Consider the following 25796-nt stretch of genomic DNA (forward strand, 5'->3'; position numbering starts at 1 on the left):
TGACGCCGCTGGCAGATGTCGAAGCATGGAGTACCGGATGCGGTCGTAACCTGGTGCAGTGTCAGAAGTCTCAGTGAGCGCTGATTCAAGTTCCCACAGGGAGAAAGGGGAATTGTAGGCCTCAGAACTGTTCGACCGAAAGTCCAAGGTCGCTCTTTCGACAGTCGCACGGTAGCGACGAAACACTGGATCCTGATTTGCAGTGGCAGTACTTTGTGCAAAATGCTCTGCCAGCGTCTGAGCAATGGCTCTGGGTGTCGTTTGGAGGCATCCCTGGTTCAGGACAGCAGCTATTGGTAAACGGCTATGTTTACCGGAAATCCTCCGGATGGCTTCCCATACTCTTGTGGAACAAGTGGAACGGTTGATGGAGTCCAGGAACTCCTGCCACGACCTTTTCTTGCTCTCTTTAATGACACGGCGTGCCCTGGCTCTCGCGATTCGAAAGGCGGTAAGATTGACCGCTGTTGGGCGGCATTTAAATCGGCGAAGAGCCGCACGCCTGTTCTGGATGGCTGAACGGCACTCTTATGTCCACCAAGGCACAAGGCGCCGCTTAAGAGTGCCAGAAGACTGTGGTATGGACAGGTCAGCAGCATGATGGACCACAAGCGTGATGTGATCCACCCATTCCTGTACGTTATTGTGGCGGTCAAAGACAGCCAACCGAGTGAACAGTGGCCAGTTAGCCCTGCCAATCATCCACGATGGTGGCCGCTGCTCCAGTGATACACCATCCAGGAGATGAATGCGGATAGGGAAGTGATCGCTGGAATGAAGGTCGTCAATGACCTCCCAGTGAACAGAGTCGGTGAGGGTTGGAGAGCAGAAAGAGAGGTCAATGGCTGAGAATGACCCTGTAGCAGTAGAGAAATGAGTCGGAGTACCTGTGTTGAGGATGCACAACACTTGAGATGTTAGGAGGCTCTCCAAAATTCGACCTCGAGCGCAAAGAGAAGTGGAGCCCCACAGGACATGATGGGCATTGAAGTCTCCCAGGAGAAGAAATGGGCGGGGGAGTTGGTCGATAAGATCTGTGAGAGCGTCTAAGGTCATTGCATCCAGAGGGGGTAAATAAATGGAGCAAACGGTAAGCCTCCGAGGTGAATAAATTTCAACTGCAACTGCTTGCAGGTCAGTATCCAGGGGGAGAGCAGAGGAGTGGTGGTCATTATTGACAAACACAGCGACTCCGCCTTTGGCCCTTTCTCCAGTCAGGTCATCTTTGCGATATGACGTATAGCCCCTTAGTACAGGAGCATCAGCACAGGGGGCGTTGCCGTGCTAGGAGGTTCAGTTCCTCCACATGTACCCGGAATCCATTCATGTTCCACTGTATAATGGGAGCCATCTATCAGGGTGGGAGTACCTTCATTCTCACTTTCTGTTGGGGAGGAGAGCCCACAACAGGTGGAGGCTCAGTTTTGGGGCGAGATGATTGCCCCAGTCTGACATCAACCTCCATCGCCGCAGAAGAGGAGTCGAGAGAGACGTCAGTGGGAATGACATCCACATCAGGAGACTGTATAACTGCAGTCTCCTTTAGTGGGCGAGTCTTCACCTTTGTCTTTGGCTTCGATGTTCTGGCCTGAGGTGGCATTGGAGCCAAAACCTCAGAAGCAGTAGGGGGTGTAGCAGTGCTGGGTGGTGCACAAGACTGGACCCGGGAAGGGGCAGGAAGTTCCATGATGTCAGCTACCACGGCCTGGTCAGAAGGCCGGGGGGGAGCAGCAGGCTTCACAGGAACGGCAGCAGCACACGTACATTGACAAGCGCAGGTGCTAGTGCTGACAGTAGCAACCTCCGTTTGTGTAGCGGCACCGGTTTTCAAGACTGGTTGTTTGAGAACGGAAGAAAAGGAAGTAGCGAACGTGGGCGGCTGCATGGACTTGTAGATTTTCTTCGCCTCACCGTACGGGATGCGTTTTGTAGTTTTTAGTTCCTGGATCTTCCGTTCCTCAAGGAAAACTCTGCATTCCTTACTCCACACAGGGTGATCCCCAGAGAGTTGACACACTTGGGAGGAGAGGAGCAACCAACTCCCTCATGGGCGGCTTTACCACAATTCCCGCAAGTGGCTTCCCCTCTACAGCCGAGAGTAGTGTGTCCAAAGTGTTGGCATTTAAAACACCGCATGGGGTTGGGGTAATAAGGCCGTACACTGAGACGTAGGAAACCTGCCTTCACATGCTCTGGCAATTTGGTGCTGTTAAATGTAAGGATAAATGAGTCAGTCTTTGTGAGAGCACCATCCACCCGTTTCATAATATGTTGCACGTCGACAATTCCTTCCCGGGACCATTCAGCCTTCAGTTCGTCTTGGGGAATGTCAACGAGATCTCTGCAAGTCACAACACCCTTGCTGTAGTTCAAGGTGTTGTGAAATTCAGTCTCTATCGCAAACTCCCCAAGAAATTGTGCCTTCTGAAGGTTCTGGACTTGCTGGAAACTAGATGTTTCAACCAACAAGGTGCCATTTCGCAAGCGCTTTACAGATTTTAATGTGCCAGCAATACCTTCTAAACCCTTCTGTATATAAAATGGCGAAACTTTTTCAAAACTCCCATCTTTTCTTTTAATTATGAAAAACACATTCTGCGAAGCAGCATGCGTTCTGTTACTACTACATGAATCAGGAGGACTGGCTACACGAGCCCTCTTGTTGGATTGGGTGTTAGAACCCACCAGCGGTCCACCCTTTCCGCTGGCAGGAGAAGAATAAAAGTTCGAGGGTTCCATCTCGGTCCCACGAGCAGCTAGGGAACTAGAAGTCCACCTAGACAGAGCCCCGCGTGCCTAGGTAAGCCTTATACAAGTGGGGCGCGGCAGGTGCCCCAGAGGTTGCCCGCTTGCGACTGTTCCACCCCAACAGCCATGCATCTTATAGGCGCGCAGCACACCGTAAGATTGAGGGGTTTTTATAGAGGTTTACCTTCCTCGCAATCCAGGCGGTCAAGCCAAGATTACCATTCCCCGCAGCACACAACGTTCCACCGCCGCGCCATGCGGTGGTCGCTGAAGCATGTCCGGGGGTTACGGTGACAGGAGACTGGCGGCGCTGACCAGTCCCCAGCTCAGGACCCCGGGGTCGCCAAGCCCGTACCTGTCACTCTGAATCTCCTTCATGTTCGAACAACATCGCTTTGGTTCACTCCGAGACGCCTGGACACGTCCCTTGTTAAGAGCCCTTCCCGGCACAAAGTAACAATGCATATGCAATAGAATCGCGAAATGGACCGTCTAGGCTTGGTTGAACTACCGACAACACGAGCCGTGCACCTCCTTCCTGGTGGAATACCTGGAACTGATCGGCTGTCTGACCCCCTCCATCTAATAGGCGCTGCTCATGCATGGTTGTTTATATCTTTGGGCGGGTTTAGCGACATCTCTGGACAGTCAAAGGGTCTGTGTCTGTGATACGATATCCACAGTCAACGTCTACCTTCAGCAGTTCTGGGAATCGGTCTGATGCAAAACTTTTTTTTATGTGTGTAGTATTAAAAAAATGAATTGTTATACTTATTCATTTTGCCACTGCTGGAAACATAATTATTTCAAATGACCTTTATACTTAATGTTACCAACATGCCATACAGGTTACCTAAATGTGTACAAAAATGTTAAGTTGTGTAAAAATGGCAAAAATGAATCTGTAGCAATTGGAGATATTTATACTTATATTTATGTTCATTTATGCAACCAAAGAGCTCCACAACGTTTTCTACAAAATAGTGTTATGTTTTATTATATGTTCTTTGCACTTATTAGATTCTAGATGCCTTGTGGTGTAAACACAACAGAAAAAGGAGTCTGTGACCGCTGGAAGTATTTTTTTTTTATCTTTGACGTTTATATTTTCGTTTAACCTTTCAAGTAAATATCACTTCAGAACTATGAGCCATCTAGTGAAGTAATGTTACGTTTTCGTCTTCTTCTACTAGACAGTGTCAAAGCCGTAGCACAATGAATAACATGTATTAATTCAGATAAATCCACCTGACGATCTGTGTTTAAATCTCCGAAACGTCTCGTGGAAATAAATTGTGGCTGGTAACGGTACACTTGTTTCATTCGACACCAGCAACAGCCACAGTAAAGACTAACCAGAAATAATCACATTTAAAGTAAATAAACTACAAAGATAACTCTGCAGAAACACGTATCTTATTTTAACCTTTTAAACAAATATTTCTTTCACTTATTATTTTGTAAATTACAGGCAAAAGCACCTAATCTGAAACACCGTGTATACACACCACCCCTAAGGATTTTTGTGGAGGGTGTTGTGAGACTGGACAAATGCTCCAAGTAATTAGAGTGTCTTTTTTTTTATTTAGAAGTACGAAGAAACTATAGTAAATGTATAGTATAAATGTCAAATTTGAAATGGCTTCGACACCTCTGGTAAGCTCTGTAAACGGATTTTATGCCTAGAAATACCTGCTCTCTGTACGCATGGTGCACAGACTCTGATATACTGCTCCAGGTTGTACTTTTTATACCTCCACCAAACCCAATCCGCAGCACGCCTATCTGTTGCTCGTGGGCCACCTTGACCTTACAACATAAGGCAATGAGGCCGTTGTAGCACTTCCTTTTGAAAAACGTGGTCTGCATTTCGTGACTCTTCTCAACAGATTCTCATGTATGATAAAGTTCGGCTGTGACTCAAAAGCCTGGCGATCTTTATCTTCTGCTTGTGCCTGCTACCAATCCAACACATTCTTGCGAATGTACGCAGTATGGCTATGCGAATAACATGTTCGCATTTGCATGTTTTCTAGCAGGTTCTAGATAGCCTCGCAATCAAACTCACTAAGCTTGACAGCCCAACGCGTTAGACGGCTAGAAGGGTCTTTTAGTCCAAGCAACCATTTCAATGTGTACATGACCACTAACGCTTCCTTTTCAGTTGTTACTTTCCGCCTTATTCAGCTGTCTCTAAGAAAACGCTACTGGATGCTGCTGTACATCTGCCCCAAAAGACAGCTGACTGCTTCGTCACAGGATGAACTCTTTTTCAAAACCTGAAAAAAAAACAGTACTGGATCCGCTAGCAAAGCCTCCCTCAACATCTCGAATTCTAGTTGACACTCCTGTGTCCACTGAAACTTCACCTCCATTTTGCGTAATATGTTCAGTTACACCGATTGTTTTTGCGAAATCATTCACGAATTTACGGTAGTAGCTGCACAACTGACGAACGACTGTACTCATGTCTGTATGGTCGTCTGCAGTACAGGAAAATTCTGAATTGCTTCTTTAAGACGAGGATCTGTCTACACACAGCGCTCACTAATTACGTGTCCCAGACAGTTACCTCGAGAATGAGCAAAATGGCACTCCATGCTCAGGGTGAACTGTGCTGACCATAACTTACTAAAGTCTGGAATCGTCTCACATGGTTTGGAATATCATCTGAATAGACTAATTAATGTTTTCGGGAGGACGACAGTTCCAATCCCTGTCCGGCCACCCAGATTTACGTTAACCCTGATTTCCCATAAATTGTTACAGACGAACGCCAGGATGGTTCCTTTTGAAAAAGGCATGACCGAATTTCTTCCCCATCGTTTCGTAATCCAAGCTTGTGTTCTATCTCTAATGGCCGTGCTATCGACTGGACGTTAAACACTAATCTTCCTTCGTTCATGTATACCGCAAAAATTCAAACTGAGTATTGACAAAAACTGTGTAGTTTGTTCCTTCATTGCAAATCAAAACATTCTTTATTTATTCCAGTTTTTTCATCACCATCAATATCATCATCATCATCATACTAACATGTGTAAATCCAAGGAGAATTGTTAGAGAGTACAGAAAATAACTTAGCCGACATCTAAGCAGATAGAATGGTAAATAAATGGACAGTGGCAGAGATGGGGTCTCCTATAAACGTGACTACAGTGCAGTAGCGATAGGGACAATTAAACAGCCTTCTCACAAGCAGAACTTCTAAGCTACGGTCAGAGAGTCTGCAAACGATCGTATTAACAGGTAATGCCAGTGGGATCAATAATTCGAGAAATTAAGTGTGTCACTACAGTACAGAATAAGAAAAGCAGCGCATAAACGACTGAGATTACCGCTTCTGACACAGGAAGCGCACAGCTCAGCAGACGACAGCAAACTACGGCGGACATACCTTCGGAACAAAGTAATGGTTCGCCCAAGGCTGAGAAAGAGAATGCATACCTGCCAACATGCCAGCTGTTTTTAACCGAGCTCTACAGCCTGTGATTAAACTTTTCCTTAGCAGTCTTGAATGACGTCTCAGATTTGCTCTGCTGCGAACACGCCAGATTTTTTTTTTTTTTTACGGTTTCTTTTGGGATTCTTGTGTCAGGAATCCGTTTTTCCTCATATTTATGTGGTTCAATATCGATTGCAGTCCAAGTTATATAGCACCTTTTCATTTCTTTTTCTGACCCATTTTTATGTAGCTTGCTGTCGGTGCGTATCATTAGCAGTTGTTCTGCTCTCATTCCTGCTAAGTAGTCTCTGATTCTCTGTTAGGTGATGCAAGGCAGAAATTGTACCCTCTCTTGATAGGATAACTGCAGATTAATATAAAAACAGCACCACACTTCGACAGTCGTTTGCGAAAAGTAAAGTCAAAATAGAAGCAAATTCTGCAGCGTTCATAAAACCAAAAAACAGATACTTGAAAGTCAGACACACGATACAGATACCCCAATTGCTACTTCACATCATGTAATGGCAAACCTTTCAACTAGAACCTTGGCAAGAGGAGAACGTAGAGTGGCCCACACTACCAGCGCGATTAGTAATGGCTACAACGACTGCATCACTTCTACCACCACCAGCTGCAGTCTGACCAAACGTGATTGCCCTCTGCGTAATTCCAGTTTATGGATGGAGTGTTTATCAAAATGAGGAATGGTCTAAGAGCTCTTGATCTCTGTCACCCTCCACAGATAGCAGCGTTTGCCTCATTCTGGTAATATAACAAATTTAAAGGGTTTGTCCTTCCCAGACAAGTATTGGACATTACAATTTCTTAGACTTTCTCTACGATTCGTTGTCATGTCGTAGAATCGGGTGTGGTGCCAGCGGGTCGCGTCTTTCCAACACAATATTTCGATGTCGTAATTCGGCGTCTTCATCAGGTGTTTCAACATCGAGTTTGGAAGACGCGAACCACCGGCAGTACCGTACTGGGCATGTTTGCTTGGGAGTCAAGTTTTGCATCTTTTTCTCCAGGAAGGTGTGCTGCCGTTCTGGTCTCAAGTTCCTATTTGACACCAGAAGACGGTCAGTGAGTCTCAGCAGTAGGAGCAAGGGTCCCCAGGGAGTTTAGCAGTTTTGTAGAAGTTGGGCTGCGGCCCATTCTGTTCTTTTTCTGGCGGGCGGCGGCACCCACACTCGCTGGGTGTAAGGAGCGCCGAGCCACTACTGCTGACCCCAGACAGTAGTTAAGCACGAAGCTTTGCCTTTTCTGTACGGACATCAAATGATAGGCCTCTGTGGCGCCGTCCGACTAGCCTCACAAAATCTGTTACTTTCCTCCGAAATGTGGTTTATTCAATTGACTAGGTCACTCCTACCACCACGCGTGGCGCAAAGAGGCTGTCCAATTGGTGGTACTTTGCTTTGTGCGTTTTGCAAGCCTAAAGTGAGAAATGTCTGTTGCATTCCCCAGTTTTTGCGTGAAATAAGCGATATTCTCATTTGCCATATTGACAACAGTATTAAGTTGCACCCTCCATGTGGAGTTGCATGAGAGCTGGGCAGTTGGGGGCTGTGAACTAAGATTTCATGCAGCCGCCTGGTGCTGAGTGGCGCACGCTACTGATTTTAGGAAAATATAAAATGTCGCAATTGCGGTAGCCTGATTCGTATTCTGAGCAGCCGACAACTTATTGAAACTTCCTGGCAGATTAAAACTGTGTGCCGGACCGAGACTCGAACTCGGGACCTTTGCCTTTCGTGGGCAATTGCTCTACCATCTGAGCTACCCAAAATATCCTGAGCTATCCCAATATACTTTCTTTCAGGAGTGCTAGTTCTGCAAGGTTCGCAGGAGAGCTACTGTAAAGTTTGGAAGGTAGGAGACGAGATACTGGCAGAAGTAAAGCTGTGAGGTCGGGGCGTGAGTCTTGCTTGGGTAGCTCAGATGGTAGAGCACTTGCCCGCGAAAGGAAAAGGTCCCGAGTTCGAGTCTCGGTCGGGCACACAGTTTTAATCTGCCAGGAAGTTTCATATCAGCGCACACTCCGCTGCAGAGTGAAAATCTCATTCTGGAGACAACTTAGTTGTTCCGCAAACAGCTTGTGTTGTCTAATTGATTACACATTTTTTGGTCTTTTTGTCTCGTTATCTTTGAATTTTCGAGCTGCCCAGATGAGGAAATCTTGTTGCTCTTTCTCTATGCAGTCTTCCATACAATTTGGTTCCCCACACAATGTTAGCGTCACTTTCTGCAGTTTTAGATAACTTCGCTCTCTACCAATTTTTATGTGTGTTCTAACTCTTTGGCGGAGCTAAGAAAAACTTTGTTGTGCTCAATATTAGATTTCGAAATCCCTTGGCGATCTTACACTACTCCCGTGGTTAACACAACAACAAATATAATCTTGTGTGTACCTAAGTTGTTGTCCTCATTGTGACGGTGTATCCATTGTACACAGTGGCCAAACCAAACATAAACATCAGCTGTTTAGTGTTCAGACAAGGTAACGAGCATTGCACTCGCTTGTCTGATACGGCAATAATTTGTTTTATTAAACTGTGAGAGATATTATCATCTCCCCAAGGCCTAAATCTTTGTTTTGTGTTTGTCATGGAAATTTTGATTAACAACCTTGCACTGTTCAGGTAGAGCAGACAACATTTTATAGCAAGGTTTTATCATAACTCAGGTCAAGGGTATACTGTTTGCCTATGATTAACAACAACAGTGGCAAGATAAACGTTTCAAATGTAGCACTCCTTTTACAAAGACAGTCTGTGAAGTATAATGTAACCTACAGGCTCATGCAGTTGTGGCTCCCCATATACATATTTCTTGATGAAACGAGCGTGGTGGGCTGTCTTATAGTGAAAGCTGGTAAATATTCTGGTATAAATTGTATAGAGACTTCGCGGGTGCCAAATTATTAATTAAAATAGCCACTTATCCCAATACAAAATTCTCTACACTTACATATATACTGTGCAGTTAATGGTAAAGGGAATGCCCCGTTGTATAATGTCTTACGGTTTTCTTTCAATGAATCTGTAGCAAGAGATGCGTGGCAACTTACATGTGTCTGTGCGGTCAGTAACTAGTCAGAGGGTTGGCCTCTCTAAACCCTGTGCGATTTCAGGTTCTACAGCATTTCCCTGATACTCTTTCGTTATTAAAACAAACTTTTGAGCGTTTGTGCTGCCCTTCTTTGTGTACTTTCAGTATTCCCAGTTAGTACTATCTGGTATGAGTCTCATAGACTTGAGCATTACACTAGTGTGAGTGGCACAAGGATTTTGTAAGCAGTCTCTTTTATGGACTAACTACATTTTCCCAGCATCCTACCAATGAAACGTAGTCAGTCAGCTGCTATATTTACGGCAGAGCTTACACGATTATTCCTGTTCATATCCCTACAAAGTGTTGCACTCTGGTGATTGTGCAGGTGACTGATTCCATTGTAACTCAGGGACATTATAGTCATAGAATACTACATTTTAGCTTTTTGTGAAGTGCATAACTCCACTCTGAACATTTGAAGTAATATGCCAGTCTTTGCACCGCTTTGAATTTTTATCAAGATTCATTTAAACAACTGCTCGCTTCATTAATTTTCATATTACTTCAAAATTAGACGTTCATCCAACAATTTGTAAGCTTTAAAACAAAACTTTGCAAAAAAATCTATACAAATACACTTACTGCCGTAGCCCTTAGACGAGGGAAGAGTTTCGTCCCATGGAAAAATAGCCTCTGGTCGACCAGTGCCCTCTGCTTCACATCCTTCGGATAGAGGGAGTCATCTTTGCCGTACTTCGATACAAGGTAAGTGGCGATTGCGTGGCTACCACAAGTGGAATATCATTCTTACAGCGTTACAGTGGTTGTGAGAATGAAATGTATGAGATGGCACAGAAATTCGTCTCTGAACGTACCTGTCGTGAAGAATAAAACCATTGTCGTCCAAGGATGGCACTGTGTGTTCGGGATTTATCTGAAACAAAAGAAGCTTGTTTTCAGCAAGTCATACCCTTTATACACTAACAGAGTCAAGTGAAGACTAAAATGCCCCAATTTTTCGCTAACTACTAACAGAAAAATCATACAACACACCAGAAGAGTGCGTAAGATTCGTTTGTTGTAATACTGGCAGGCAGTGACGGCCATGGTTTCCTAAATAGCAATAACATATTTTTTTATGAAAGGTGCTGATTACAAGGGAACTAGTCGAAGTACACTTCTTATCAGAACCATACAATCCTTCACCAGTAGTCATCTGCACAGATGATTACCTCGTTATTTTCGTTAGGACGCAAATAATTAAGCACCAGGGCAAGTTCTTCTCAGATGTACTTTCAGAATGTTTATGGGCGTTTTGCGAAGTGACCACAACAAAACACTGCAAGTGATAAGTAGTGGAATACAAGTGTCCTTAATTTTATTCTTTCCTTTAAGATTGTGGAGCTTAAAACCTCCCATAACTTTTCAACTGAACTTAGCGAAAAAATAGGTGCGTTTACCTCAATTCCACTATTACTGAGGTTATATATGTAATCAGGGCAGAGTCATATTCAAAAGTAGAGAAGAAAGGCTTTGGAGATATGTCTCCGAATGGAATGCAGACGTTTAAAGCAAGTCTTGAAGGGGAAATCTGGCAAGAAGTCTACAACACAGACAACTTGCAGACTAAGGTACACTTGGCAACGACTTTGTTTCGATTTTTAAACCAAAGTGAAACAGAATTTTAGAGAGACCAAAAATTGTCTATATTACTCAACAAAGTACGTACGGATTCCTGCTACAAGAGTACAAAACAAATATGCCTCACTGATTGCAACTACTGATCTAAGTTACTGGTTAATTTATACTTGATCCCTAAGCCCGACTGTGGTTCCATCTTCGTATCCCGAATAAGCCAGTCATATAGCTTCTGGGTAAGCACACAGATATTTAGATCTCCCAGTCACAACCTATTATTTTACTGGGCATTAAAATAAAACAGCCAGTCAGTATGTACCCCAAGGTTGAACATCTTGTTCTTTGTACCTCACTTGGCGAATAAACATGACTGTTCTTCTGTCTCTGTACCCACTTGTTGCAAGGCACAATGAACCCTCAAATTAACTGTCACAATGTTATTCTCACACCAAAATTGTCTTTATCCGTGTTCTAGAATAGTAAAAAACACTTATGGCTCACCTAAAGGCACTACTGGTCTAACTCACAGATTTAATATACACTTGGCGACGACCGTGGTTCTATCTTTGTACAAAAGTAAAAAAAGCATATTAAAGAAACCAAACGTAAATATTTCTTCTGTAGCCTTACAAAACACACATGGCTCACTTATTGGCACTAGTGATCTAACTTACAGTTTAAGGTGCACTTGACAATGGCTGTAGTTCTATTTTTGTAACAAAGTAAAATAGCATTCAAAAGAAACCAGGAGATGACTGTATTATTAATCAAAATATACAAACATTTCTTCTATTGCAGTACAGAACACATTGACACTACTGATGTGAGGCGTCATTTGCTTCACCATGTTGAGAAATACATCTGTCCTTTTTGATGATCAATTGTCCCTTGGACAAAGTTCAGAATGCAAAGCAGACTAAGAAGCTACCATTCACTTATTATATCCTTTTGTCAATAGTAGTTATTGCATCAGAATAATAAAATCATGCCACGAGATTCAAATAACACGTTCATAAATGACTCAATCCTGGACGACATTCCTTGAACTTCAGTCAATGTTAAATAGTCTCCATACACCACAACGGACACACATTATGGCAAAAGCTTAACGTCGGCTCTTAACGACTTCCTGCTCATCTTTCTGCCGAGAACGGCCCCAGCCGACCCGTTAAATATTCTCCATACACCACAACGAACACACATTATGGCAAAAGTTTAACGTCGGCTCTTAACGACTTCCTGCTCATCTTTCTGCCGAGAACGGCCCCAGCCGACCCCACGACAATTCGTACCGCCTTGCTGCGAACCCATAAACGATCAATCTAATATCTGATTGTTGTTCCGACAGACGTGTAGCTAAGCATTGTCACAGCTCATCGAGGTTATATTTATTCTGCTAACGGTCAAAGTGCAACAACTGTAACCTAATGTGATGTAATTTGAAAGACTAGCGACGTCTATGGTCCGATCTTTTTGTTCTAGGCCAAATGACCCACAAATTAAGAGCCACTATGTTATTTCCATGTCTAAATAATCTGTATCATTTTTAAAAAGTCGTCATAGTTTATGTAAAACTGATACACCATCTGCCAGAACCCAATGATCAGGACGCGGGTTATGCAGCGACCAGAGGCTGCCTCCGTGGCACTGGAACATGTACAACATCAGACACTGCACTTTCGTACACACAGTGCAACACTTCTCCTAGCTGAGAAAATGTTAATATTGCCTGTTATTTCTTGCATAGTTATGTTGCTAAGACATTCCACATCGTCTGTAGTGGAAGACGACAACTATTATCCATATTCTAGCGAATTTGCGGAAAAATGTACCACTTTGGCAAACTTATGATAGTTAAATGTCGTTATTCCATCAGTTTTAAACTCCACAAATGGCTGCGTCCAATCTCTCCCCCACTCTCCTTGCCATATGCGTGCACACGCGTAGTCATAAATATCTCAAATAAATTGAGACTTGCTGACGTTTTCAAACCTGCACATGTCTTATTTCTCATATTCCAGAGACATGACTGCACCTGTATGTGATTGCCACCAGAGGGCGCAGCTATGTACTAGTGCACTACAAGAACAGTTAGAGAATGGACATCTTTAATGTTAAAGAAGAAAACCTGCCGTGCCTTTCACAATTAGCAACATAATAAATTCTCCATGATGAGCTGCCTGGGATAATGCAGTAACTCCGTGCACGATACTATTATCTTAGGGGTCTCAATATGCCGCAAGATTTTTCTGAGATTTTAATAAAATAGAAATGTGTGGTTACCTAAAATCAAACTATGACTTCTGTGTAAAAGAAGATAGCCAAGGAACCAACAAAGTGGTTGTGTCAACGATAAGACAGTGCTATTGGCAACAAAGCAGTTTTATAAAACGCCCTGATACACACTGAATGTTGCCCGTTCATTTTCAATTTCATTTTTTGCTCACCATAATTATGCTTCACTTAATTCGCGACATTATCTTTGCAATGCTCTGCGTGTTTCTTCTATAGTCAGCTTCGATTAGTCGTAATAAGCTCTTTGAGTAAAGCAGTTGTAACCCCACTGTTGCATTCGAATCTGTGGTATTTAGGTTGGCCATCTGTGGTATTTGGTTTGGCCACCAGTCAATGGACAGTTTTTGCGATATGCTCTTGGTTTGAATGACCGATCGTCATTATCTTCCCTATTTCTGTTCTGCATGGAGTTTTGTTCTGTTTTGGGAGGAACACTGGCTGTACATGTACACACTACTCTCTTCCCTGTATCTTCTCTCACCTCCCCCTCCCCCTCTCTGTGTCCACCTCTCCCTCCGTCTCTGTGTCCATCTCATTATCCCACCTCTATCTGTCTACCTCTTCCTCCCCGTTCTCTCTGTCTCTAAATCTCCTCCTCCCCTCTCTTTGTCCATCTAATCATACACGCATCCCTAACTATATCTTCCTCCCCATCTCTCTGTCTATAAATTCCCCTCTGTTTATCTCCTACTCCCTCCTCGTCCTTTTCCACCTGCCTTCTACCGCACTAAACCTTTCAACTGCCTTCTGCATCTCCCTCTCTCTAACCATCTCCTTCTAGCGCCTCTAGCTGTACATCTCCTTCTCTCCTTTTCTATGTCCATGCTATCCTCATGCCACTCCTTGTCTATCTCCTATAACCCTCCCTATGTCCACTTCCCCCTCCTCCTACTCCTTCCTATCTATCTCCTCTTCCCCCTCTCCCTGTCCATTCCCTCTTGCCCCCTCTCTCTGTCCATCACCTCCCATCCCTCTTTCCGTATCCATCCATCCATCTGTCCATCGCCTCCTACATACATCTCAACTTTCCCTGAGACATGCTCATCTGCACTTGTACCTCCTATAAAACGCTTTGATAAAGCAGCCTAGCACTGTTTCCACAGAACGCCCATTTTGAAGGGCAGCCTACACATCAGAGGCTTGAAAACCGTTTTCTATTCCTGACATACAGGCTACCATGCAAAGGAGGTCGATAAACCGGGGCTGATACTACTACAACACAACACACATCATGCAAGGCAGCCTATAGCAATGGGACTGGAAAACAGTTTTTCCCCTGACTTTTAAGTTGCCCTCCAAAACATGTCGATGAAGCAGACTGATACTAGTACTAAACGATATGTCTGTTGTGGTGGGCAAGCACTATATGGCAGGAGCTGTAAAAACACACTTCTGCCCATATCTCCACTTGTATTGACGCCAGCAAGTTCTGGACTGCACAGTGCTGATACTCTCGACGTTTGGTTTGTGTGACAAATTTTGTTGAAATTAATCCATGGATTTGAGAAAATATCATATATACAATCTGCTTTAAAAACCTGCTTTAAATGTATGTATATTCTTCTTCAAACTGTTTTAATCAAACTAAGAAACTTCATTTCTCCTCTGCTGTGACGCCATTGTATTTTACAGACTTGTTGATTTCGACTGTGGAACATAAATGCTCTGAGATGACACGAACAGTTAAGTGAATTATTCATGTTTTTCAACTGCAAACCACTAATAACAACCACTATTTCTTTGCATGAAATAAGGTGTCAAGTGGGGCAAGGCAAGTCAGCAGCTGCTGTTATGCATGATCATTTTCGAAATATAGTGCAGAGTTAGCTGTTATGTTATTGAGATATAGTATGGAATATATGATAGCAAGGGTGAAAAGCATATTCTCAACTTGTATTCTGAATCGAATGGTCCAGAAAAGTATTTTTAATTAGTCTTTCAAATCTATAATCAATCATTATACATCAGAGGGAACATCCTCAACCGCAGTGGTTGGAGCTATAAGCCAACTGCAGACATACTATTCGATTTTACGACAGTTTCTCGAAGAAATCTTACTTATTATTTAATAATATGTAAAATTCATTTTAGTTACAACTATGGTATTGTACATGACTATTATGTTAAACATTCATGGTCAGATAGCATTTCCAGTTTGTTTTCTGTGGCATAAAGGTTCATATATTACGGCATAGCTTAACAGTTTAGGACTTCATTTGACTGCTCATGGAAGTAGTTCACTTCGTCACACTCACAAAAGCCTTACAATATCTGTGAGAAACTTTTATGTCTTCCTTGGCTGAAAAATATGCTGTTTTTGGATTGGAACCTTGGTTTATAGCTACAGTGTTTTTCATCGTATGGAAGACAGGCTAAGTGTATTAAATGCCAACAAAGTGTGTTTACAATACTCGAACTCTGTCCCAAATTCCTTTAAGTGTTGTAAACTATCAGATAGTTTACAGAACAGCAGCTGTATTGTGTTTAACAGCCTTCTACAGTTTGTCTATTGGAGCAATAAATCTACACGAAAGTTGAGTGGTGTGAAAGTAAACTTTTCAGATAATATACATCTACATATAAACTCCACAAACCACTCTACGGTGTATGATGGAGGGCACCACATACCACTACTAATCATTTTCTTTCCTGTTCCAATTGCAAACAGAGCGAGAGGAAGGCGACTCTCTGTATGCCTCCACATAGCCCTAACTTCTCTTACTTTATCTTTCTGATCATTACGCGAAATGTTCGTTAGTGGCAGTAGAATCATTCTGCAGTCAACTCCAAACGCCGGTTCTCTAAATTTTGTCAGTAGCGTTCCTTGAAAAGAAAGTCACCTTCCCACCCTGGACACCAATTTGAGTCCCAGAAGCACCTCTGTAATACTTGTGTTGTTCGGAACTACCGGTAACAAATATAGTAGCCCAACTCTGGATTGTTTCTATATGTTCCTTTAATCCTGCCTGTTGGGAATACAAAACACCCAAGCAGTACTAGAAAATGGTTGGCACTAGTGTTCTACTTGGGTCTCCTTCACAGATGAATCACACGTTCCTAAAATTGATCCAATAAATCGAAGCAGACCATTCGCCTTCTCTACTACAATCCTCACGTGTGAAACGTGCCCTTAGAAAAATTTATGAATGACTGTGCTGATAAACCTCTACATTATTTGATTTTCAAACAGCTGAGCAAAACTGAACGTACTCAGACATTTCTCTCTTTACTTATTTTGATCATCACTAAACTGAGACACAATATTTTTAGCGCAACGCAATCTGACTTTCAATAATCCCTACAAAAGAATGGCCCTCACTAACAATAACCTATACCTTTCATGAATCACTTACCTCACAAAAATCTTCATTACTCGAACTACTGCAATACAGCAAGCGCCAATACTACCAGCTAAATAAATATTCTAACTACTGAAGTCACTAACTACTGATAGGCATAGTTAGCAAATGAAAGGTTTTGATAAAGAACAAACAATGTATTTACCTTAATAGTGTTCCTAAGTCATTTATATATATATATATATATATATATATATATATATATATATATATATAAAGTTAATGACATCCAGTCTTACAAATTTACTGTCTCTGATGGACACACGTCCAGATCATCCGCACTCAAAACTCCGCCATCTCTCTCCCCACATCCACCACTGCTGGCGGCTTACCTCCAACTGAGCAACGCTACGCTCTGTTAACAGCCAACTATCCAACACTACAATAGCAAATTCCAACAACGCAAACCAGCCACAGACTGCACACAGCACAGTCAGTGATTTTCATACAGAGTGCTACGTGACGTTACCAACATAAAAACCTAAACAGCCTACATACACGTGCTAGTTCCGGGATTGTGCTCGAACTTACACTTTTCTACAGTTATATAAAGCTACCATTCAACACACTAACTAGGAATACTGTCTAAGTCATCTTGTATATTCCTACAGCCACTCAACGATCACACCTTCGAATACACCACAGCGTCATCGCCAAACCACCGTAAACTGCTTCACCCTGTCCGTCAGGTCATATATGTGCCCAGAGAATAAAAGCTGTCCTGTCACACTTCCCTGTGGCACTCCTGACAATGCCCTTTCATCTGATGAACACTCGTCGTCAAGGTTAACGTAGGGACTATTCTGCATGCTCGTACCTTCGTTAACAATCTGCAGCGGGATACCGTGCCAAACGCTTTCCGGAAATCTAGGAATGTGGGATCTGCCTGTTGCCCTCAATCGATGGTTTGTAGCTTATGTGAGGGAAGAGCAAGTTGAGTTTCGCATGAGCGATGCTTTCTAAATCCGCTTTCATTGTTGTCAAAAGCTATCCTGTCTCTAGGAAATTTGTTATATTCGAACTCACAGTGCGTTCAAGAATTCTGCAGCAAACCGATGACACTGGTCTGTAATCATAAGGGCGCCACTCTTTTACCTTTGTTATATACAGGAGTCACCTGCGCTTTTTTCCGGTCACCTGCGACTTTGAGTTGGGTGAGAGATTCGCGATAAATGAAAGCTAAGTAAGGGGCCAATTCGGCGCAGTAGTCTGTGTAAAACTGAACTGGGATTCCGTCTGGAGCTGGCGACTTATTTGTTTACGGCTCTTTCAGTTGCTTCTCCACACTATGGATGCCTATTTCTATTCCTGCATGTGGGAGTCCGTACGACAGTCAAGTAACAATATGTTTGTTCGGTACTCCTGTGTGAATGATTTCTTAAACGTGAAATTTAAAACTTCAGCTTTCCTTCTACCGCCACCACTCAAAGCTGTGTGCCCTTGGGTTGGGTTCTTCACAGCCTAACAGAACACCATAAGGAGTAACAGCAGGCCAACTGTGCCGGAACTGCTTGCGCATTATAAGGCTCGTGACAATTTTTTTTTTTCGAACATCGACACAGGCGATGAAACATGGGCTCATCACTTCGAATCGAGGACAAAACGGAAATCCAAAAAAGGTAAGCCGCACTCTCAACTAGTGAAATCATGGCAATGGTCTTCAGGGAACCTGAAGGGGTTTTTCTGTTTAATTCTCGCTCGTGGTGCAGCGATCAATTCATGTGTACTGTACTACCCTCAGAAAATTGAATAAACAACTTCAGCATGTTCGTCGCCATAAAAAAACCCCTTACTTCTCCTTCTCTATGACAACGCAAGCCTCACCCAAGTCTGAGCAGCCGAGAATAGCTCACAGAACTTCATTCGACTGTTCTTCCTCATCCACCAGACGGTCCGGATCTCGCACCTTCTGACTTCCATCTGTTTGGCTCAATGAAGGACGTACTCCGTAGAAGCGGTGGGTGGATTGGACAGGTTACTGATGCAACAAGACGTTGGCTCCTACGTCGACCAGTAGGGTGGTACCATGCGGGGATACAGGCCTTCCCAGTAAGGTGGCGCAAAGCTGACGCACTGTCTGGAGATTATGTTGAAAAATAGCGTTTTGGAGCCAGAAGATTCGGGTATGGTATCGTGTATTGGAATACTGAATAAAACCAACCTACTTTCAGTAAAAACGTGTTGCATTAATTATTGAACACACTTCATAATTTTGCCTCCTATATTTTACTGGTAGTAAGGCAAATTTGAAATAAAGAATATATACTTTTCCAGTACATCAGCACTTTTCAGGAGCAGTCACTGAGATGCTTTGCGTGGCTACTTTGGAGAAGTACACCAAAAATTTAAAGGAATTGAAAAAACGCAGTGTTATTGCCATTCTCTCTCTATTATTCACTGCATTTGTATAATTAGTGTACTGTTTCATTACCATTGGTTGAATGACGGCCCTCTACTGAAATTTATCCAGGAGTGATGGCGGAGGACAAGACTCTAAAACTGCCATTTGTTATAGAAATGAGCCGATCAGTTTCGAGACGTGTCAGGCTACAAGAACTAAATTTTATAGGTGACCAAAAAACTTACACCCTAGAGATTTTATGGTTGTCCTTGGTGTAGGAGAATTCTATAATGAAGAATAACTCAGTAGTCCAGATAACATCCTCAGTTAAGTTATTTGTCGGATATATCCCAACTTTTCTCTTCTGCTACTGTGTTTACTTCCTCCTGCTTCCTCTAGTTCAATCGCAGATATTCCCTGATTTCTTAACGCATGTCCTATCATCGTCTCCCGTGTTGTCAATTTGTTCTACATGTTTCTGTTCTCATCGATTCTGAGGAGAACAGCTGCACTTCTTACTTTGTCAGTCCATCTAATTTGGAATATAGTTCTGTATCAACACATCTCAAACACTTTGATCCTTTTCTTTTCAGGTTTCCCCACAATCCATTATTCACTCCCATAAGACGTGCCTCTTATGTCCTTGCTTCTTCGGTCACATGTTGTTTTGCTTCCAAGACAGCAGAATTATTTCACTTCGTCTACTTCGTGGTTTCGATGGTAAGTTTCTCACCTACTCTGATTTCTGTTACTCCTCATTACTTTCGTCTTCCTTAGATTTCCGTATCCTGTGGTCAGTAGACTCTTCATTCTCTTCATTACATCCTGTAAGTCTTCCTCGTGTTATCACTGGGGGTAGTAATGCCATCAATTCTCTACTGTAGGAACAGTGCTACGAGAAGGAGTTATTACTGCTTCGGGTTATATTACCAACGACAGTCTGATTGATCACAAGTGTTAGACTGGTTCTAGCAATGTATATAAATATACCTGCTCTCTGGCACATAGTTACAGCAAAGAAAAAGCTATGTGACAAAACATAAGTGTTCGCTTTGACTGCAAATATATTTCAGTTCTCAGGACTGAAGACCACAACAACAACATATTTTATGCTGGCAATAATCATGTCATTTATCACCTGTTCAGAACCCAATTCATTTATTATAACCTCTTACAACATACTTTTCCTCCCATAAGCTGGTGATAGACGCCTACGAAACCAACATTTAGAGTTTTCAAAGTTTCGTCTTCCTTTTTCATTGACGAGCGCTGGCCTACATCGGAACCATGTTCCGCACCTACAAACAGTCTGTTCAATTGTGCGCGGTTCTGCGCCGTTCTGCGCTGCGTGACGCGGCCCGTTCGGTGTGAACACGACTTTAGGCTAAGCAGTCAGTTTTGTGTGGTTCCAGCTGTATTGCGCTGCAGTTTCAGTGGTAATGTGTTAGACTAAACTTCTCGCAACTCCGGTTGTGTATCGTTGTGTGTAGCCTGCTAGAAATGGAAGCCTACTACATGATAAGATATATGGTGAACATGATTTTCTGCTATGATTTAGCAAATAATGCATCCAGCGAGCTAATGCCCTCTCTGCGAGTAATTTTGTATCTCGTAGAGTACCATTTGACAAACTGTTTAGTTGACTTTTCTAGCTTAGAACATATACTGTGGTCGAATATTATAAATTACCTCGAAGAAAACGATTTATTGAGAAATTTAGAAAATATCATACTTGTGAGACACAACTAGCTCCTTATTCTCACGAAGTAATGAATGCTATCGACAGGGGATGTCAAATTAATTCCACATTATTAGATTTTAGAAGGCTTTCGATACCGTTCCTCACAAGAGACTTCTAATCAGATTGTGTGCCTAAGGAGTATCGCCTCAGTTGTGTGACTGGATCTGGATTCGTGTCGTCCGCTCAGAAAGGCCACAGTTTCTAGTAACTGACGGAAAGTCATCGAAATATCTGGCGTTCCCGGAGGAAGTGTTATAAGCCCCCTACTGTTCCTGGTCTATGTAAATGACATAGGAGACAATCTGAGCAGTCCTCTTAGATTGTCTGCAGATGATGCTGTCATTTACCGTCTTGTAAAGTCATCAGATGATCAAAACCAATTGAAAATTATTTAGACAAGATATATGTTTCGTGCTAAAAGTGACAACTGACTCTAAATAATGAAAGCTGTGAATTCATCCACAAGAGTACTAAAAGAGATCCGCTAAACTCCGGTAACACAATAAATCACATAAATCTAAAGACTGCAATTCAACTGCCACCACCCTGTACTCCCCAGGACAGAATCAGTGTACCCCAGCTGTCTGCGTCTAGTGTAAATCATGAAGTAGTGTGAATATATTTCAGATGTCTGCAAGTCGTGTAACTGAGTCGAGACGTGGGGACCAGAGCGATAGTCGCCTATCAGGATGTGGAAAACCGCCTAAAAACCACATCCAGGCTGGCCGGCACACCTGCCTTCGTTGTTAATCCGCCGGGAGGATTCGATCCGGGGCCGGCGCGCCTACCCGAGCAATTCAGCTAGACACTTACGGATTACAATTACGAATAACTTAAATTCGAACGGTCGCGTATATAATATTGTGGGGAAAGGAAACCAAAGACTGTGATTTATTGGCAGAATACTTAGAAAAGGCTGCACTTCTACTGAAGAGACTGCTTACATCACGCTTGCCCGACGTCTTCTGGAGCGTTGCTGTGCGGTGTAGCATCTGCATCGAACGGGACTAACGGTGTACATCGAAAACGTTCTAAGAAGGGCTGCTAGTTTTGTATTATCGTGAAATAGGAGAGATAGTGCCACAGACATTATACGTGTATTAGCATGGCTATCAATAAAACAAAGGCGTTTATCGCTCCAACAGTACCTTCTTGTGTAATTTCAAACACCAACTTTGTCCTTCGATTGTGAAAATACTCTGTTGGCGACCACCTATTTAAGTAGAAATGATCATCATGATCAAATAAGTGAAATTAGAGATCGCTCGGAAAGATTTAAGCGCTCTTTTTTCCCGCACGCCTTTCGAGTGTGGAACGGTAAAAAAGTAGCTAGAAGGTGGTCGACAAACCCTCTGCCAGGCACTTAATTGTGAACTCAAACTGGCTCTGAGCACTATGGGACTCAACTGCTGAGGTCATTAGTCCGCTAGAACTTAGAACTAGTTAAACCTAACTAACCGAAGGACATCACAAACATCCAAGCCCGAGGTGGGATTCGAACCTGCGACCGTAGCGGTCTTGCGGTTCCAGACTGCAGCGCCTTTAACCGCACGGCCACTTCGGCCGGCAATTGTCAATTGCAGAGTATTCGTGTAGATGTAGGTATTTCCCAAATTTTTGATTCTATATTCCCATAGTTTGATTTCATCTCCTCAAGCTCATTTACTAAAGCTAGATTTTATTTCCCCAAAGTTGCTACCATATTTAGTCAACGTATTCATAATTAATGCAAATTTATTTCTTGGTGCTCTGCACCCGGTGCCACGTGATGTCGATGTTGGTGCTGTCGTCGACTAGCGCTGTGACGCTAACGCCAGTGAAGTGACAAGATGATGCTCCCGACATGGATCGCTGTCTGATGCGCGGACACTGCCTGTGATGATTAGACACTGCCTACGATGACGGAAGCCACTGTTAGTTGTATGGTCAGCCGCCTGCTGTGTTAGGACTAGAGTTGCGTTCTACCAAATCTACGGTTCGGTAGTCTTGGTACAGCACATAAATGACAAATTAAATGGTACGACTACCAGTAGTGTTGGTAGCGTTGGTAGGGAAAGAAACATAAAAAATTGTTGAGAGAAAATGGAAGCCGGGGACTTGTCGTTGTTTTTTATTTGTTTGCTTTGTACATAATTAAAACCCCCCACATCTTTCAGTCTTAGTTTGTTGTGTATTTTTATATCCTTAGAAAATATTAATTGCATTTTATAAATAATAAAAATTAGTTGATAGTGGAACTTTTGCGCTTTTATGTACCAAACCAGTTACTTTGATGCAAATACAGTTTACATGCATAGACATAAAAAACCTATATAATTATTGTTGTTATTTTGTACTCAAGAGCGATCTTCATCATGATCAAAGGCAGAAGTTTCATCTTATTACTGATAAGTGCGAAAGCTGTATTGAAGCGATGTTTGATATGTTTGCCATTTTGTTTGATTTTATCTTTCTTGAGGAAATTGCGTTTTCTAACGCTATATAATAAATCCGAATTTTTAAATTTTTCTACAGTGTCCGTCTGTTTCATGTCACAAACCATCAGTTTTCGAATAAAACCTGAATTAAACATTGACAACTTCAGTTTCGCTATAAATACTGTTTATTTTTAAGTAACAGACCAGAGGAGAACTACGTAAAACAAAAATGTTCCATAAGTTATGTGTCAGTTTATATATTCTCACTCAGTTTATAGACGGTCGACCGCTTTTAGTTCTTAGGGGAAACTAGTAAGACACTGCTCGAACTTGCAGACAAAGTGCTCGAAAGGAAGTAATGCCTGATAGGTATGCAGGACACCTAATATACAAGTAACGCGGTTACGCTCTTAACTTACCAAAGCTACTAGGAAAACTACCGTAGTCTACGCTTACTTATGATAGCCTACGGTAGTTTTACAACTCTACTAGGGACGCGGCCCAAGGCCAGGCTACGATGTGATGCCCATGTCCACTACTGCTGCACTGCAAAGGTGATGGGTAACTGCCATCAGCTGCCGCTCTGAGATGTGATCCCACACCTTGCGAACCGCTCCACTCGACAAGAAATGAGGTGGTGTTCGAAACCAGTTTCACGTGAATGGGCAAGTGTACACTCCTGCCTGCCGCTGCTCCCTGCTGCGCAGCTAACGCAACAAATGGAAGCGGACTGCTTCTGTACCACAATGTGATACCGTCAACTGACAAAGCTACTTACATGTGGTTCCGTGTCTTACTACTCCACTCTACTGTACACACCACTGTTGTTGCCGCTGCTGCTACATTGCAAAGAGCTCTTGTGCCCAAACGCTCTGAGTTTGAAATTGTCTTGGGGCAACCAACCCCGAAATAAAATCTAAGTGAAGTGGGAAAAGCAGTCGTATCCCGAAACGGCAAAAGTAGTCCTATCCCGGGGAGTCAATACAACTAACACTACCACCTATGTAGTATGAACAAAATCAGTTATGAAGCAACTTGATAGTTTGGTCTGTGACGTGTTCTGCATGTTCATATGTGACTAAAATTGCAAATACAACTTAAGTCATCAAACTATGGTTTCTTATACTAGGGGCGTTCAGTTAGTAATGCAACACATTTGTTTCTGAAAGCATGTTGGTTTTACTCAGGATTCCAATACATTAGATTATTCCCCACACTTTTGGCTACAAAACTCTATTTCTCAACATTATCTTCGTTCAATGCGACGGCCTCACACCACCTTAGTGGAAGGCACTGTATGCTCGCATAGTACCACTTTGCTGGTCGACGTTGGAGCCAACGTCTTGCTGCATCAATAAGCTCCCCACTGCCCACCTACTGCTTCCTGCAGGGTGCATCCTTCATTGGGTGAAGTCAGAGGGTGTGATATCTGGGCTGTAAGGTGGATGAGGAAGAATAGTCCAATGAGGTTTTGAGAGTTCCTCTCAGGTGTGCAGACTTGTACATTGTGGTCTCATGGAGAAGAAGAAATTCCCACAGAAGGTCCTCTGTTGCCCTTATGGTCTTCTTTTTCGTGGCGAGGAACCCAGGAGGCACACACCTTCGAGTACCTCAACTGGTGTAAGAGTGTGTCAGCCCAGCCAATAGAGACATATAGCTATGCAGTGAGGTGTTTGATTGTGATAGCTCGATCACCTTGGATGAGAGTGTCCGCAAGTTCCAACCGCAGGAGTCACATCCTGCATCAGAGCGATCAGACAGTTCTGTGCGACCTTGTAGCGATGATGATAGATGTCTCACCCAACGACTAACTATGCTTTTTTCAGTGCCAGGTCCCCATAGACTTTCTGCAAGCGCCTATGAGTACCTGTGATGCCTATACAGGGAGTTACAAAAAGCTACACATTAATCATGGAATGGAAACACACAGCAACAGAACGTACCAGCGTGACTTCAAACACTTTGTTAGGGGAAATGTTCAAAATGTCTTCCGTTAGCTAGGATACATGCATCCACCCTCCGTCGCATGGAATCCCTGATGCGCTTATGCATCCCTGGAGAATGGCGTATTGTATCACAGCCGTCCACAATACGAGCACGAAGAGTCTCTACATTTGGTACCGGGGTTGCGCAGACAAGAGCTTTCAAATACCCCCATAAATGAAAGTCAAGAGGGTTGAGGTCAGGAGAGCGTGGAGGCCATGGAATTGGTCCGCCTCTACCAATCTATCGGTCACCGAATCTGTTGTTGAGAAGCTTACGAACACTTCGACTGAAATGTGCAGGAGCTCCATCGTGCATGAACCACATGCTGTGTCGTACTTGTAAAGGCACATGTTCTAGCAGCACAGGTAGAGTATCCCGTATGAGATCATGATAAAGTGCTCCATTGAGCGTAGGTGGAAGAACATGGGGCCCAATCAAGACATCACCAACAATGTCTGCCCAAACGTTCACAGAAAATCTGTGTTGATGACGTGATTGCACAATTGCGTGCGGATTCTCGTCAGCCCACACATGTTGATTGTGAAAATTTACAATTTGATCACACTGGAATGAAGCCTCATCCGTAAAGAGAACATTTGCACTGATATGAGGATTGACACATTGTTGGATGAACCATTCGCAGAAGTGTACCCGTGGAGGCCAATCAGCTGCTGATAGTGCCTGCACACGCTGTACATGGTACGGAAACAACTGGTTCTCCCGTAGCACTCTCCATACAGTGACGTGGTCAACGTTAACTTGTACAGCA

The 25796-nt window shown here is 43.1% G+C and overlaps 1 protein-coding gene across 1 annotated transcript in view; it reads right to left on the minus strand.

Annotated features, from left to right (window-relative positions):
• Nucleotides 1-25796, minus strand: part of LOC124622329 (glutathione S-transferase D7-like) — a 97223-nt gene that overhangs the window by 41952 nt on the left and 29475 nt on the right. Inside the window, exons 3-4 of the mRNA XM_047148006.1 lie at nucleotides 10126-10184; nucleotides 9893-10034 (exon numbers count right to left, since the gene is read on the minus strand). Of these exons, the coding sequence (XP_047003962.1) occupies nucleotides 9893-10034; nucleotides 10126-10184 (201 nt within the window). The remainder of the gene's footprint in view (nucleotides 1-9892; nucleotides 10035-10125; nucleotides 10185-25796) is intronic.

The sequence above is a fragment of the Schistocerca americana genome, chromosome 7, assembly GCF_021461395.2.
Source record: "Schistocerca americana isolate TAMUIC-IGC-003095 chromosome 7, iqSchAmer2.1, whole genome shotgun sequence".
NCBI lineage: Eukaryota > Metazoa > Arthropoda > Insecta > Orthoptera > Acrididae > Schistocerca > Schistocerca americana.